Source organism: Talpa europaea (assembly GCF_964194135.1).
Source record: "Talpa europaea genome assembly, chromosome: 5".
Classification (NCBI taxonomy): Eukaryota; Metazoa; Chordata; class Mammalia; order Eulipotyphla; family Talpidae; genus Talpa; species Talpa europaea.
In genome coordinates, this window is record NC_140071.1 from 59,378,734 (window position 1) to 59,396,142 (window position 17,409).

At 37.4% G+C, this 17,409-nt stretch overlaps 1 protein-coding gene across 7 annotated transcripts in view; it reads left to right on the top strand.

The window, feature by feature from the left end:
• PDE4D (phosphodiesterase 4D) overlaps positions 1-17,409 on the top strand; it is a gene marked incomplete at its 5' end in the record, with an annotated part of 1,035,071 nt that overhangs the window by 844,845 nt on the left and 172,817 nt on the right. For all 7 annotated transcript variants that reach the window (XM_084234300.1, XM_084234299.1, XM_084234301.1 and 4 more), the window contains 2 exons: positions 5,769-5,842; positions 10,734-10,783. In XM_084234300.1, coding sequence (XP_084090426.1) covers positions 5,769-5,842; positions 10,734-10,783 — 124 coding nt within the window. The remainder of the gene's footprint in view (positions 1-5,768; positions 5,843-10,733; positions 10,784-17,409) is intronic.

Here is a 17,409-nt window from a genome sequence, read left to right on the forward strand (position 1 = left end):
GGTATTGCTCTTAAACTCTAAGGGAATCTATGCTTTTACATAATTAGACATTTTTTTTCTTTAGTGAACCAATAATCTCAAAAAAAAACCCCACTAACAGAATTTCAGTACTCTGAGAAATAAATATATTTGTAAAATATCCCTGAATGCCTTAAAATTGGAACTTTGAATATAAACCGACTCTATGTCTGTGATATTTCGATATATCTGATACCTGAACATAATCTTTTAACATCTTTAGAAGAATTTGCTTATGATTAGTTTAATGACTCACAAGCGCGCCTAGGGCGTGGCCATGGCCCCAGAGGCTGCAGAGTCTTTTAACATGGCTTCATCACGGTCTTCACAAATGGATTTTGACTAGGGAATATTATCTGGGAAGCTCCACTAGAATTTTTATATACCGTCTCTTAAACCCTGAACAATTTCACCGCCAAACGAGGTTCTTTTGGGAAGCGAGTTAAGAAAAGGGGTCCGGTGATCGGCGGTATGTGGACTGCCCTTAAATCCCGTTGGGCGCAACTAAACTCAGTTGTTGACCTAAACGCTAACGCCTCGAAATTGTAATACCGGATATAAGACCTACCATTTAATGATACATGTTGTAATGCAAAACTGTAAGATATTTATATCACTTGATGTGATACTGAATTATTTGGCGTAATAGGCCATAGTTAATTTTATCAACGGACAGAAGACAGTTGATATTTGACTAATCGCTCAGGGAAAAGCTCAAATACATCGAAGAATTCTCCCTTTCCCCCAGCATGCTTTAGGATTTGGAATTCATACAAGGTTCTTCTCGTGAAAAATCTATATTGCTTTCAAAATAAAATCCTTTTGCATAAAAAAGTTTAGAAAAGGTAATATGCAAAAGGAAGAAAATTAAAATTCCCCATGATTCCAAACTCCAAAATACAATTGATATTTTACTTTATATCCCTTTAGTATTTAGGTTTATTTTTCTGTGTATATTTTTCTTTCTCATGATTCTTAAAAATGGGCCTTCCACTCTCAAATCAAAAGGCCTCTCCCAAATGCATACATTGTGCAGAAATGAAAAATGATGTAAAAATATATAAAATTAAAAAATAATAAATTAAAAATACAAATTAAAAAAAAAAGGCTTCTCCCGACCCTACCTCATATTTTGCCTCTTCTTGAGAACTCATTTCTATATGAATGCATACATCTTCACAATATTAACAGATCCTGCCCTGTGTTTCCCATTCATGGTTTCCTGAGAAGCTAAAATTCTAAGTTACTAGAGAATTTAAGAAGTCGTTCAAGGACTATCCCATATTGATGGGCAGGGTTGAAACCTACAACACCTTGGATAAGCGCCACCGTCAGAAGAGACCCTGCAGTACCGCTGCATATTCTTTTCCATGTCACAAACTCTGTCAGGGGTAGAAATTATTACTGGTGTTTAACCTAAAATTTTTTCACTTTCGATTTCCTATGGTTTCCCCAATAAACTCAGAATCCTCTTGATCCCCAGAAGTGACCGCTTTAAGTATTGGATTTACTTACATTTTTAAATAGCCACCTACTTTGGGTTGAAATCTTTTGGTGTGGGTAAGCCTTTAGGGATAGAGGCTTGGTGGTCTGAGGGATCCCTCCGCAGTGCCCTATCATGCTGTTGGCAACTAGTTTTTCCTCCTGAGAGAGTAGTAATGATTTGCTCAGAGTTCTTGGGAAGCAAGGAAACCCAATATTAATAAAATGGAGGAATCCTTGCTTTGGAGTCCGCTCAGCTTCCTGCAAACCCACCAGTTCCATAATTCGTGATAGAACTGACCTCTAAGCTGGCTGGAATCCCCACTTGGAAGTAAATAATGTTAAAATAAGTGAGATCTTCGATTAAGGAAGTGACAGAAAATGCTCAAATACTACTTTGGATCCCTGAGAAGACCCAGATATCATTCAGACTAGGGAAGCATGTCTGTTTAACTGGTGTTTAACAGAAAACCTCTTTCACTTTCAATACAGGGTAGAAAACACTGAATCACTTTACATTTATTCTAACCAAATACAGTACTTAAGATAAATCTAGAAGAAATGGAGTAGTTGTTAACTATAGAAGGTTATTATTCCATTGGTAACAGAATATTGCTCAGTTTTTTATAATGCCCTCACACCCGCCTTGCCCATTTTACCCTCAGCAGCCATCTGGTGACCTCGTCAGAGCGCTTAGCTCGCAGAATCCACCAGGTTATTCCTATGGTCTGTGAAATAAGCTGTTTCAATTGCTTTTTTAATCTTTCCTTAAAATAAATTACAACTAGTATCTTTTAGAAATCTTTTTAGGTTGAATTCTATGAAATCATTAATATTTAACCTTTGTTGACAGATAAAAACAGCAATTTCATATGCTTGATCAAAACATAATGTGGAAAGAGGTTTATTTTTCCATCAAGATAACCTTTCTATCTTGTGAATAATCATAATTTGACTTCAGTTTATTCTGGAAGTAAAAACAAAACAAAGAATTCTTTCTCCCTTCACCGCCCCCCCCAGACCTGAAGCAACTCATTGTGTTTTATCGCCCTCTAGTGGCACAAAGTGTATTAGGACTGAAAATCAAATTTTTTTTTTCCCCAGCAGGGGTTTTTAACAAGTAAACTATTGCCACAATTTTTTTTTTAAATCTCTTCTTTAAATCTTTTCAAGAAATTATTATTCTATAAGTATACTTTCCTTTAGGTTTTTATATCCTGTTCAACATTTAAATAAAGCCCACACACACTTTCCTGCCATTTTCAGTGACTCTTACCAGTCAATAATTGGTTAGAAATACTTAACAAAGTCTGAGATTAGTAGATATCAGTAACATTCCCACTCTCTCATGGGCACTATAGTACATCTCTGTGCAAATACTTTCCATAGCAACTACCAAAATTTCTTCCCTCAAGTGTGTATATTTCTCATCATTCCCAAGGAATGTTTGACCTTGACTGATTACACTTTTGCTTGGAGGGGCAGAAGAGAAAGAAATGACTTTATCTAACCATTGAGCTATGTGAGAGAAAACCTCAAGGAACTTTCTGATTACCAAGCATTAAGGAGGAAAGAATGTTCAAGGAGCCTTTAACCTCTGATTTGTAAAGGTTGAATTCAGGGAAATCAGAGCTGCCCTTGCATCAAGGCAAAGACTCTAACTTGGGGGTTACTAAAAACAGTTTCCAGTTCTCCACCACTGTCTGCAACAGCAGATGCCCTGCTCCCCCCCTGCAGTGCACATGAGTGCGCAGCGGCACAGTATGTAGGCGCTGTGCCTAGGCTCAATCAACCAGGCCTAGGGCCATATCTCCTCCTAAGACTTGTCTAGAATATTTATTTATCCTTCTGCCACTGTCACATGTGTCATAGTGCAGAGGATAATAGTTAATATAAAGTTTATAAAATATTACTGGTCTTACCATGAAAAAAATTAATAAAATACTTATGCACATAGGGAGTGAGGTCACTTACTGCCAGTTATTTGTTTATAAAGGTAAGATTTAGAAAACAAGGAAAATTTCTGGCTTTGCTTCTTATTTTGAAATATTTCATACATGTAAGAGTATATATCTGGTTCTTATCTAAAATATAATGAATGCCAAGTTTAATAAGACAGTGCAACTTTTTAAATGCCCCTGAATGCTCCTCAATTTCATCTTTCTGCCTCCTCAGAAATAATAATTTGTATGTTTGTCTTTGTCTTGAAGGAGAGACATCTTACCTTCTATTCTTTTTTTCTGTTTAAATTCTGTGCCATGTGAAGATATTGAATATGGAAAAAGAAATACATGAAATTTAAATTGTAGACTCAAACAAAATAACCTACTCTAATATTTTTATTGTAACAGAGGCAAAACCTTTTTGCAGAATAACAATTACAGTATATCTGTCATGAACTAATGTTCCCTTTACAATGAGCATAGAACATGAATTATTTACAGTATTATTTCTGTTTACTCAAATGTTGTCAAATGTAGAGCACTTGACATAATTTATTAGAATAAAATTCTCATAATTTTGAGATTGACATCTTGCCTAGGAAAAAGATTGCTCAGGGATGCAATCATCTTATTTCAATCTTTTTCACCGTCTTTGATATTCAATTCTTAAAGTGTAAATTAAGCCTGCATGATTTAATGGCAGTGGATCATTTTTCCGATTTATTTCTGCATCATTCAAGATATTATGCCTAATGAAATACATCGCGTCTGATGTCAGCAGTTGGCTATTTGAATACTCCGTCATAGACAGTGTGACCTTTCAGTGCTGTGAGTTGTTTATATGTGATAATGAGCCAGCTTTTTCCAGTGACTGAATTAATCATGGTTGGCCTCTTATAAAGTACCATTAACTCCTTCAGGGAATAAGGGGATGAAGCTGTCACTCACTATCTCAGACCATAAACAGATCCCAATTACTTACAAGAATGAATGTCAATTTAAAGCATATTTGAGACATTTTGTCTTAGAAAAAATAATAGGCTGTTTTAGTTTAGATCAGTGCCAGATGAAGAACTTCTGGAACCTTTGGAGCAATTAGATATTTAACCACCCCCCACTCCATGTTGTCACCAATAGGCATTCATTAATTCCCTATGCTTATGCCAAATCATGGACCAAATTTGATGTTGCCATAATGGGCTAATAGTCACTGAGGGTTTTCTGTTTGCCAGGTACTGTTCCTAGCACCTAACCTGCCATTTCATATGGTCTTCATAACAACCCTATCAAGAAGATATCCCAGTTTTACAGATGAGGAAACCAAGGTGCAGGGAGATTATGTCACTTACCCAAATTTACACATTGAATGAACCTTGTAGTCTGGGTTGTTATGCAGTATCTAATAGGTCATTTGAAATCTGTATGTTAGATAATATTCTGGTTATCTTATCTGGTAAACTTCTTGTTGTCATCTAGATTACCTATAGTGTCATCTAATATAGCTCTGTCCTGGGAAAAATGTGCCAATTTTATAAGAAAGTAAGAAGGGTTCAAGGAAATGGTGTTTTTGTAACTATTCTCCCCTGGTCTCACTTCCAATTATTTTTCTACTTTCTAGATCCACTAGAATTAGGAAAAACAAGGGTATGAAAGACAGCTAACCTGTTTGTTCTGCCTTGTCATATGTGCAGATATCTTGTGTCTAGTTTATGTAGTCAGTAAATTTTTTTTTAGTAACTTCTGTGGATCAGGCTCTGGGTACATACAGGACAGACCCATAGATGTAAGAAATGCATCCCTGAAAATCTTATTATTCATGATTCAGATCATCTTAACAAAGAAAATAATTTCTGTTTACTAGCTAAAGTAGCCGTATGATAAAGGTAGAAAGGCAACTTAAAATTATTTTAATTGCTGACTTTGAAGTTATGACATTCCTAGTGAACTTTTGAAGGGGCTTTGGGGTCATTTTGGTTTAGATTTTGGTCCCCAAAGTGAGATTCTAATAGTATTTAATATTACACTATTTTAAATTTGCACAAAATTATCACTCTACATGTATTATGCCTGGGATATTGTTTTGGTAGCTGAGGAATCCAAGTATTGATACTGCTGTTACTGTCATCATGTTCATTGACATCCAGGTAAAATATCTGGAAAATCCTTATAGTCTAAGGCTCGGGGTCTCAAATTGATGCTTGCAAATATTTGTGAAGTGACAGGTCATTCTTTAGTGGTATGTGAAACTAACTTGTTAACTAAGTAAGTTTTACGTAACAAACTATTTTTTTTAATCACCAAATCATTTTAAATTGTTTGTTGTAGGTCTTGGCCAGCCTACGAACTGTACGGAACAACTTTGCTGTATTAACAAATTTGCAAGATCGAGCATCTAACAAGTAAGTTGTGCTTTCTTCCCCCTCCTTCTTGAACTTTTATACAGTGTTTTCTCAATTTTATTGAACTCAAAGCAATATATTAGATTTCTCTGAGTCGTTGCCACATTGTCTAACTATTTACACAAAGTCATATGATGTCCTGTTAATTTTCTATAAATACTTCGTAGTGATGGTTCTAATATCAGAAATGAAACAGTATAACAAATAAATAAGGTGATTCTATCTGTCAAAAATCATCTGGCATAATCTGTCCCCTACCCAGTTATTTACACTCAGGTAACTTTATAGTTTTGACTTACTTCATCAGTTAACCATGGGCAAAACATTTCAAGCCTTAAAGTCAACCCAAAGTCATTCCCTCAATTCAAAGCAACAATTACTTGGAGAAGCAGCCTCTCCTAGCAAAGATCTTTGATTCTTCTGCTGTTACTGACTAATGTCATCAGCATCATAGAACAATTAATAAAATTGTGATTGATGTGAGAAGAGTGGAAGTGTTTGTAAGAGCTGAAATAGGAAGTGCTTCTAATTTGAAGGGTGCTGATGAAGGTGAAAAAATCTAAAAATTAATTTTCCAAGATTAAATAAAAATGACTTCAAATACCCATTATTCTAACAGTTATTAATAATAAGATATTATCATCATAACAAATTTAAAGACTTGTCCAGAAGACAGAAACATTACTTTAAATCAACATTAAGAAGACAGTTAATGCAAATTTATTTGGAATTATAAATTACTTAAATGAATACAATTTGTAGTAGTTACTACTTAAAGAACATGAAAAACCTTAACTGTCCGTCACACAGCAATATAATTGACCTCTTTTGATCTCCCAAATTCACACCTTCCATGATAAAAGGAAAGCTCCAGCCATTATGCACATGCTTCCTGTGTGTGTGTGTGTGTGTGTGTGTGTGTGTATCACAATGCAAATAATTGGAATGGAACCCAGAAACACCAGTTGATTGTCTTGTTCTCCAAGTAGTGAATTTTTGCTGTCCTGTTCTTTGATCCTGAACATCTTTCACTTTCTTCTCCCCCTCCTCATCCACTGGGCTAACTGTAATTCATTCTTTAGGAAACAGATTTAGATTTACTTTTGGACTAACCCTAACAAACACATCCACACCCACAGGCCCTACACTGGGTAGCATGCCATTCTTTTCCCATCTGATTGCCTTCCACACTTAACTTCTTAACTTCTATTCAGCACATGTCTCTCCATGGTCAGTTGGCTGTCTCTTTGGATGCTCTTTGAGAATGTCAGCTCCCAGTGCTCAGGGCTAGTGTTGGGTCCACATTTGCATTGCTGGTGCCTAGTGTGATACCCAACACAGAGTGGTCCCGCTGCATATGCTTGTGGGCTGCGCCAGTAGATTGGTAACACAACAGATAAAACCCAACAGTGTGCTCTGAGGTATCGGTTGGTTACAAAGCTTGTCTTCTCTGTTCCATGGATGTACAACCTCATGATCTCAGCAGCCCCTAGGGGGTTCTGGAATTTCACAGCTCAAAGGACCATCACTTCCTCTCTGGAAAGAATCAGTCTTAAAAGAAGTAAAGTTACTGGTGTCACTCCTAAACTTTTTAGTCCCAGTTTTGAGGTTTTATCTTTAAAAAGTGAATGAGAAATTTTAGAGCTCATTTTACACTGTTTCAGACATGTCCTCTCATCACCTGCCTGCCTCAGGTTCAGATAGCTTCAGTCTGGCCTTTCTAAAAGTCTCCAGAGAGGTAATCTGAGGCCCGTTCTATGCAAGACAGCTAGAGGAGGGCAGGAAATCATAACCTGAACTTGACCTGCTATGTGATGCCCAGAGTGACATCTAAGCAAAGAATCTGATGTGGTAGACTCTGAGCAAAGGCCTTTGGAGTGTCTCCTCATTTACGTCTTGTTCACAGATTTAAACCTTATCAGCCTCCTCAGGTATCAGATGTCTGGGCATAAAGGAATCATCTGAATACCACTGAGAGTTCTTCTCAGACTGGGCAAATAATCAAAGCAGCATCAGACTATTTAGCCAAGGAAAAATCAATTTAATAATGTATATAAAGTGTCTATACTATGCCTGTAAATTCGAAAGACTAATGGAACAGTCCAGGGATATTTATCCTGCTTTTAGGGACAAGGAAATTGGGGGGAAATTTCCTATGACAGACAAGAGGGGGTGACCTCATCCTCACTGAGATTGATGGTGAGATTCTGAGAGAAAACTTGTTCACTGATAAACCTACACCTGGATGAGACACCCCCCCCCACTCCAAATTACATTCTTCTAGGTCATAAAGGGGGGAGCCATGATTGCTTCTCTGATTAGGAAGAAGGGAGAAGCTTAGAAAGTGACAGTCTCTTCCTTGGTCAGGGAAGGGTGAAGGACTCAGAAAAGGATAGAAGCCTTTTGTCAGCCTCAAGGATTTTATTATTCTTAGCTCAAAATGCTCTGCATGCCAGAACAAGGTGTCTTGAGGAGAGTAGTTCTGAGAATCTTGGGGTGATCTGATTTGTGCACCCTCACAGAATAGCAGGATTCAATCTGCGTACAGCTAAACACTCTTCTGTTCAGTCAGATGATAAGGCTGAGGCAATCAACAGTTTCCCTGCTGGGTGTTCACTATCTCACTAGAGCACTTCTAAGCTCGCCCCTGGATTTCATGGAAGGCATGTGCTACCTTGTACAATCTACCTTTTTATTTGCTACATGAAAGGAATTTAGAAAGAATGCATCTGAAACTCCAACCACCATGTCCAACTACATAGTACTAACTTTTGTTAACCCACTACTATTTATGTCATCTTGCTCTTTCTCACCCTTGAGATTTTCCATTGCAGAAGTGAGTACTGCCTCACTTTTCAGTAAATGATTTGTCACCATAACCAGGGAACAAACACTGTTTTCCACTTGCCTTACTTGTTGAAATATCAAATTCTCAAGTGCCACTTGATATTAAGGATTGCTATTAAAAGAAGATAATAAGGAACAAATTAATGATTTGGTATTCTAAAACTATATAAGAGTTTTAAAATATTCATTTGATACCTTTTCCAGACAAATATCAATCTTTCTAAATTTTCACAGAGCAAGGACTAACATGGAATAATAAATACGTAAATTACTTGAATAATAAACTTTCATGAAGACACTACTGGTAGAGAGCCTAGCTACTTCAGAGTAGTACGTCCAAACATTCTTTTTGTTTTATGAATCAATAATCAAGTTTCAACCAAAAACAATTTCTTTTTTTTTAAAATTCATTTATGCATACAAGAGCTGGGGTATACGTAAGAGGTGGCGGGGGTAAGAGGATTCACCAGAGACAGAGTGGGGAGCAGAACAGGCATATTGACTGAAATACACTGCGAAGGGGAACAGCAGGAGAGTCAGGAGAGGTCTGCTGCGCCATGTTGGTTATCTCCCTGGCCAGGGGTCAAACTTATGCTGCAGTGGCTGCCAACAGCTTCACAGTGCTGAGATTTAACCCACTGCACCATCAGGGAGGCCTCCAAAACAAAATTTCAACCCCATACTGACACCAGTAAGTTTAAGAACAATGAGGCAGAGCCAGAGGCTGACTGGAAGCAAAGTAATGAGAACTGACAGGATACCAACTGTTTCCTGAAGTATCTCCCAGCCCTGCTCAGAGACCCATCATCTCAGAAGACAGGTTTGAGCAGGGCCATGCAAGCCTGCCATCACACAGATGTAAGACCATCAGTCCAGGTTCTACAAAAGCATCCTGAACATGAGAGCACAGGCCCTGGAATCATATTGCCTTAGCTCAAATCTCACCTTTTAAACATTGAACAAGTGGTTTGATTTCCAGAGCTTTATTTTCTGCATCTGTGAAACTACGTGCCTTAAGTTTCGTTGTAAGGATTTAATGAGATAATTCGACTACAGTTGTCATTTAGCAGTGTCTCTCAGTGTGTGCTTATTGTTAGCCACTGATAAAAACCTAAAAAAATTGTAGATATCCTTGCATGCATCTATTTTTTAGTTTCTTTAAAAGAACATTAGAAAATTATTAAAGATGATTTGAAAGATTCCAGTTGTTACAACTTTATATAGTTAAATTTCAGAAAATGGTAATATACATGCCATAAATGATATTCCTGTCAGCATAATTTACTAAACACTGATTCAATACTGGATATTGTGCTGGACTCTGTAGAGAAAACACATTAGTCATGTAATGCGCATTTTTTTCACCTCGAGCAGTTTTTAATTATTTTGTGGCACTTAGCAAACACTGAAAAATTAGAGAATACAAGATAAATCTATTTAAATTTCATGTTTCTAAAGTCTCTGTGACCTCTATTGCAACAGATCATTAATCTTACCATGTAACGAATGTATCAAAGATGTTTCTCATAGAAAGAAAATGGAAAGGAAAAGATCTAAAGAGCTTCTCTAATTGTAATATGTTACAAAGAGTCATTGACTTCTGATAATGTGCAAACAATTGTGACATCTTTTGCCGAAAGTGAAAGTCTCTCACAGTGTTTTAGAGAACAAGTTATAGATTTATTGCTTTTGCAAATTTAGAAAGTTTGTGTTTGCTTTGTAATCTCTGACTTAATCGAATATAGTCAATCAATAAGAGCTGCTTCTTCTACCACATCTCTGTGACATTTGTAGTCACTTTATTTACCCCAAAGTCCATCACTATGAGATTTAACAGTTTTCTCTGTTGACATGTGTAATCTGAGCTCTCTTGTGCAAAGGCTAGCTAGGAACCTGACTGGCTTAGTCTGAAAGCTCTCCTCATTTGCAAGTCCTAACTTAAAAATAATGCTTTACATTAAAATGGCTTGTCTGTAATGACTCAGAGTCCTTAAAATCAGCATGCACACATTTTTACTGTTGTGTGTCTTTCTCTCTTTGTCAGAAGATCACCCATGTGCAATCAACCATCCATCAGCAAAGCCGCCATAACAGGTAAGAAAGCTCTGGAAGCTTTATTCTTCTCATATTTAGGAAGAAACCTTATCTTCGAAGATTCAGCGTCACCTAACACTGATTTTTATACTGTAGTTCTAAAAAGTCAAGAAAACCAATTCTTTCTTCTTTGTACTATCATTTCTCTTGGTGTTCTCACAAGCTGTTCATTTATGATTTGGGAAACTTACTGATATACCTTTTTTGTTTGTTTGTTTTTTAAAGATTTATTTATTTATACAAGCACTGGGTACAGTCAGAGGTGCGGAAGGGTGAGAGAATTCACCAGAGCCAGAGCAGAGAGTAGAACAGGCAGAGTGAGGAAGTACACTGCTGAGGGGAGCAGTGGGCGGCAGGAGAGGTCTGCGCGCCATGTGGGACCCTCACCTGGTGGCCGGGAATCGAACTGGTGCTGCAGAGGCTGCGGGCAGCTTCGCAACCCAGCGCTCAACCTCTGCGCCACCGGGGAGGCCCCTGATGTAATGTTTTTTTAAAAAAAATCTAAATGTGTGTTCTTACTGCACGTACTGCTCTGGACATTTGTATTTTGAAAGATAATATTGCCTTCAAACCACTGATATTGTTGCTCCCAGGTTTATGTTATCAGTATGATGTTAACGTATGGTAGCTTGGCTTAATGAACGTGAAAGCATTAAATAAAAGGTAGCTTCTTGGTTAATATCCCAGTTGTCTATAGGGAGGAATGTCATTCTACTAGTCCTGATATGAGTCAGAGCACTAGAAGATATTCAGTTTGAGAGGGGAGAGAAGAGGTAGTTATATAGTACAGAAAAGTTCAGTGATATCAAAAGAACAGATGTTTGGAGAAAAGAAGTGGAAACAAGGATGAAGGACATAAAGGACAGAAAAATAAAATTACTCCAGTTCCTAGTAGGTCTGTTTTAGGCATGGGACTTGACCTCAACTGAACCAAAAACAGAACAAATGATCTCATTTTGCTGACCCTAAAACCAAGTTGAACTCATTTAATCATTTCTTGAAACCCCAATTGATTCATTAAAATAATTGCCTGGAAAAGAAAACCTATGTTTCCTAAAATTATTACCAGAAGAAAATTAAAATATTCTCCAAACTAGACCAACCCATCAAGACTCAAGTGTCTTCCCTGAGCTCTAACTCATAACATGCTGGGGAGCTCCTTGTTAAGTTTTTAGTGACTACGCTTTGCCTGAAACTTAGCTTCAAAGTGTCTGGTTAGTAGTCTGGTTTTCTCAGCCAGCCTTGTTTGTGATCACCACATCAGTATTGATTCTGGTTAGTGCCATTGTTTCTTCTTATGTCTTTTGAGTTTTGTATCTTGTGTTTCAATGATGTGTCTTGTGTTTCAGTGACTGGTTCTCTTTTATATGTTTATCTTTCAAGTTCTTAGTGGTGATGACTTTCCCCTGTCATTTCATAATATGTGTCTGGTTTAAGAGTTTTCTTTTGACATTGATCAAGAAATGAACAATAACCAAAATTCTTAGCAATTTTTAACTCCACGTTAAAATAAGTTCTCTGAGTAACATTTCTGTTCCAGAAATCCAAATACGATGTAAATGAGCCTAAATTGAACTGAGACAGGGTGTGGAATCTCTATGTACCTTGATTTCTATGCACATACCTATGTTGAGGGATGAGTAGGCTGACCTTGTGAATATATGCATGGGGTCTCTAGTGACCAACCACATGGTACCTGGTCCCCAGCCCTGCTCTGGATACTATGTCTGTTCCCTATAAAGAGGGGAACTCCTGCTATTTTTGCAAACAGCAAGATTCTGACATTGTGGTTTAAGAAGAAGGCAGGGCTGTTTTGGTCCTTGAAAACTTTTGTAGTTTGAGGTCAGATATGAGTATACCCCAGGGGAGCATTCTCCCAAAAGAGCAGCTGCAGGTACCAGTGAAGATGGTTGTGTCCAACAAGAGGTGGGGGGTGGTCAGTGGTCAGGGTAGCTGTTGAGCCCTCTAGCAAGTGCCTGGTACTGATTAAAGAGTTCCTTTGCACTCAGAGGGCACAAACTTGGTCTTGAACATGTGAGAGAGCCCATGGAATTGCCCCCCAAATGTCCCACATTATTGAGGCCCAGGAACCATACCAGAGGGAACAATGAGCCACTGGAATCTTGAAATTAGAGTTAATATGACCTTATTTGTACCCACTAGAACCTAATCTGAGACCTGGGACAGTGGGGCTACAGAAATATCTAGAAGGGAAACTAATTAACTGTCATGAACTGCCTAGCACAGCTGTATTCATCACAAACACAACAGAAAATGAAACTTCTAGAGGATGGGAGTCTCTTTCCTTGCCCAGAAGTAGCAAACTGAGGTGGAAGAATGGATTAGGTGGTGGGAGAAAGCAGACAGTAATAGCAGGGACAGTTTCCCTCTCAGCCCATTCAGAAAAAGGTGAGCCCTTACATACAAAGTAATAATAATGATGGTAGTGAGACTTCTGCCGATGTTAAGACTTGAGACATGCAGTGAAGATGTGGGTCCCTCAGCACCTGACCACTCCAGCCCCACCGCCACGCTCACTCTCCCAGCTGTTGAAGCTGGCCAGCTGCTGCACTGGTCCTAGGAAGGGCAGGGAACATGTTTGAAGTAGTCAGTGGGACACACTTGAACATGTACTAGAAATCGTGTTTAGGGTGCAGAGGAACAGTGTGGTGTGGAATTAAATCCATGACAGGTCACAGAGGCTGCTGTGGGGCACAGGTCCAGGGCACCCCTGCAGGCAGCTCCAGGAACACCACTGGCCCTGGATTTGTGCTATGGATGCTCTGCCATCTATCGTGATAGCTGGGTGGCCCTCGGCAGGTTACATACCCTTGCTCCGCCTCAGTTTCCCCATTTATAAAATGGTGATAATCCAGTTATTGCCAGATGAAATAAGGGGTGCTCTTAACATGGCTCTTCGTAGATTACACAAACAGTACATTGTTTTTTGTTGTGTGTTGTTATTTGGTTGTGTTTCTAGGCCCACACTGTATGGAAAGTAGGTGTGATGGATAGACCAGAGAGATAAAAAAAGGAACTGGCTGAATGAGAGGAGGAAAAGCTTGCAGGATTATAGAAGTAAAAATTATACTTCCCCTCAAAATGGTCAAAATGGACACAATTTCATTGTTCCTACAAAAATGGGGCTTCCTTTTATCACAGTCACAGAATTGGAGCCTTTGTGATAAGTACAAAATACTGTTACTCAGGATTATTTTCCAAATCTAAGAACTTTTGAGTCATAGCTCACTGAAGGGGAAAAAGTAACTATAAATTTTCCATAAGTCAACTCTTTGAGTTTTTTTTTTTTAATAAGAGATAAGAATTTCAACTGTCTATACATTTCATACTAAGCTTTCTAAAGCATTCTCCCATAGAATTTAAAATACCCTTTCCCCCTTTGAGGTTATTTATTCCATCTGACATGTGTTAAAGACTGGAAAGTTCCATTTTATGTCACTCGGGTTAGAGCATGTTACTCCCTTTCCAGTTTTTATTTCCATAAATAAGAGGTAAATACATAGCTCTAAAGTGGCTTAACCATTTTTAAAATAAAACTTCCAAATGTACATTTATAAAAGAGCCTTACTACTAAATGGCTGTCTTGTTCTTTAGTATGAGAAAACAGAAGGATGGTGTGTGAATTTGGCACTTGAATGCAAACCCTCTCTCATTCATTTTATTTCCCCATTTGAGAATGCAGGTATGAATCCCTAATTCTCAGTGCTGTTGCAATAATTCATGAGATAAACTTGGGTGAGAACAGAGTTCAGCAGTTATGCGTAAATCACTCATTTCTTTCTCCGGCCCTACCCCATGCCTGACAGTGTTTGTTCCCAAAACTAATTTGAAAACTGGTAGAATAGGGGAGAGGAGATTGACCTATCAGGTTTTCTGATATAAATGAAGACTTTCGTTTATGATTTTGCTTGCAAACAATAATGACAGGACGTAGTTAGAAACCCACATATAAACGAGGCTCACCTGCCCAGGTCCTTAACAGCAGTGAATAACAGCACTAAAAAGTGTCTTTGAAGAGTTCACTTTTTTGAGTTGTTATACCCTGGAAATCACATTTTGTAAAACTGGGGACCATTCATAGTTGTCAGATACTTTTTAAAATTATTATCTCAATACATCACTTTAAAAAAAGTTTTTTTGAAAGGAAATTAGATACATTTGTGGTCCCAGATGTTTGTATAACTCTAGAATGATCTAAACTATGTATGTTTGAATTTACTTTTTATTAACTGTTCAGATGTCCATTTTTGACATTACGCATGGTCCTTTTAGATCACATGAAGTTTGATTTGCAAACATTTCTATAGCTGAACTTGTATGTGTGGTTGCCTCCTTAATAAACAGCCTCACCATAATGTTCATTATTAAAAAAAAAAAAAAAAACATGAGAGGGCAGCAGAGAGTCAGAGATGCCCTGGCCAAAGCTGTACAGTGATAGTGAGCCCTGTCCGGGGAGGAAAGCCATGTTCTTGGGGCATAATTAGTCCTTTTGAGCACTCTTTATTTTTTAAGATTTATTTATTTGTTTGTTTGTTTGTTTATGAATTTATTTATTTATACAAGCACTGGGTACAGTCAAAAGCTCAGGAGGGTGAGAGAATTCTCCAGAGCGGGAAACAGAACAGGCAGACTGATGAAGTACACTGCTGAGGGGAGCAGCAGGAGCGGCAGGAGAGGTCTGTCACACCATGTGGGATCCTCACTGGCGGCCTGGGATCAAACTAGCACTGCAGAGGCTGCAGGCAGCCTCGCAGCCCAGCACTCAACCACTGCATACCAGGGGAGGCCCAGAGCACTCATTTTTAAATGACAAAAACTACCTGAAGAAAGTGACCTGCAGCCATCTTGTGCAGCCTCATCATCACTTCACAATATCATTTTTCAGTGTATCTAACTTCCACCCTTATTGAACCATCTTCTGATTGAAGTTTTTCATGTAGGAATGTAATTCAAAGAAAATGCATTTCAACTTTTCTATTTTTAAGATGATAAAATTGAGATTTAGTGACAGAAAATGCTATTTAGAAGCAGAACCACGAATAAATGTAGGTCTTCTCAACACCAGGGTTCTTCTTATAGCCCTAAGGCCTGCCCCATCAGATTTGGGTAGGCTTCAGACCCATACTAGAAGTATATATTCTGGAGAGAATAAAAGAAGTATTCAAGCATATTAATTTGTGAGTAATAAATATAGTATTGAATTTTTGTACATGGACTCAAGAATTAGAAAGTATTATGTCCCAACTTCTCACTACAAGATCTTTATATTTAAAGCTGTTTTGATTATATCTTATAATTCCACAGATGAGTCCAAAGATAGGCAACCTAAGACAAAAAGGACTTGGACTTTCAATAGAAGACAAGCTCTTCTATCAACCAACAATAAAACTGATACAATTACCTGCTCTTTACCTGCAGAGGGAGACATATGATGCAGTAACAAACAAAACAACACAAACGTAGTTTTAGTCCAAAAAGAAAGTTTCCTGTGTCTCCATTCATGTTTTATCGTGAATATTCATAACTCTTCTAAAAATGAGTACATTATAAATAGATTTTGGTCAGTAAGTAGATGATTTTAAAAGTAAACTAAATAATACTGGTTAGTCAAAACGCTTTGAGAAAAAATGTAATCTTGCATGTTTATTATTCTTCTATAGTACACAGCAGTTCCCAAAACCCAGTGAGTGGGAAAGAAATAATGAAGAGATTTTAACTGGACCAATCATGTGGTGATTATTTGGACTAATCATTTAACACTTTGAACTTGTTACAGAAAGAATAGTTACCATAAACTATTTTATGGTAACAGCAATGTTAACTACTTACTATTTACATATATCTACCTTGTAAGGTTGTGTGTGTGTACAATAAGAACAAGTGGTATATATAATGAAAAATAAACCATTGTGTAAGATAGATGAAATGAGTTCACATGTGGGAGCTTTTAACATAGTATCTCATAGATTAAACACAGAGTACATTGTTTTTCACTTTTTCTAATCCAATATTAGAAAGACAAAAGGCTATATGTAAGACTTTAGGCTACATAGAACTAAAGTGTGTGTTGAGGCAGTATGTAGAGATGAGCAGGAAGACCAAGTGATTGCATGGAAGTCTCCCCCCTGCTAAAAGCAAAGATGGTGGCAACATTTCCATGAGGAGTGCTCAGTAAGCTCTAATAAAGATTCTGTACATGATTATAGATTGACTTCTGGGGTTTTGCTTGTTTTAATTTTATACTTAATATATCTAATGACTGTTGAGTATTCTAACTTTTCTTGAGCCAAAGGTGTTTACTTTTACAAAATCCCCATGTCATGAAGACTTTTCCAGGAAAAACACTGAACTAAAAGTACATGGAGTATGACTGTTTACTAGTTAAACTTGTAATTTTTAGAAAGGTTAAATTTGTTTTCTTCCTTATAAGCTACTTGTTTTGCCTTCTTGTATTTTTACTTGGATAAGTAATTTTTTTGTCTATTAATATATAAAAGACCAGGTTCAACATAGTGACTTTTTGATTAAAGTAATATCTGGCTTTATAAATAGTAAAAAAAAAAAATGATGTCATAATCATGGAGAAAAACAAATCCTATCTCAAT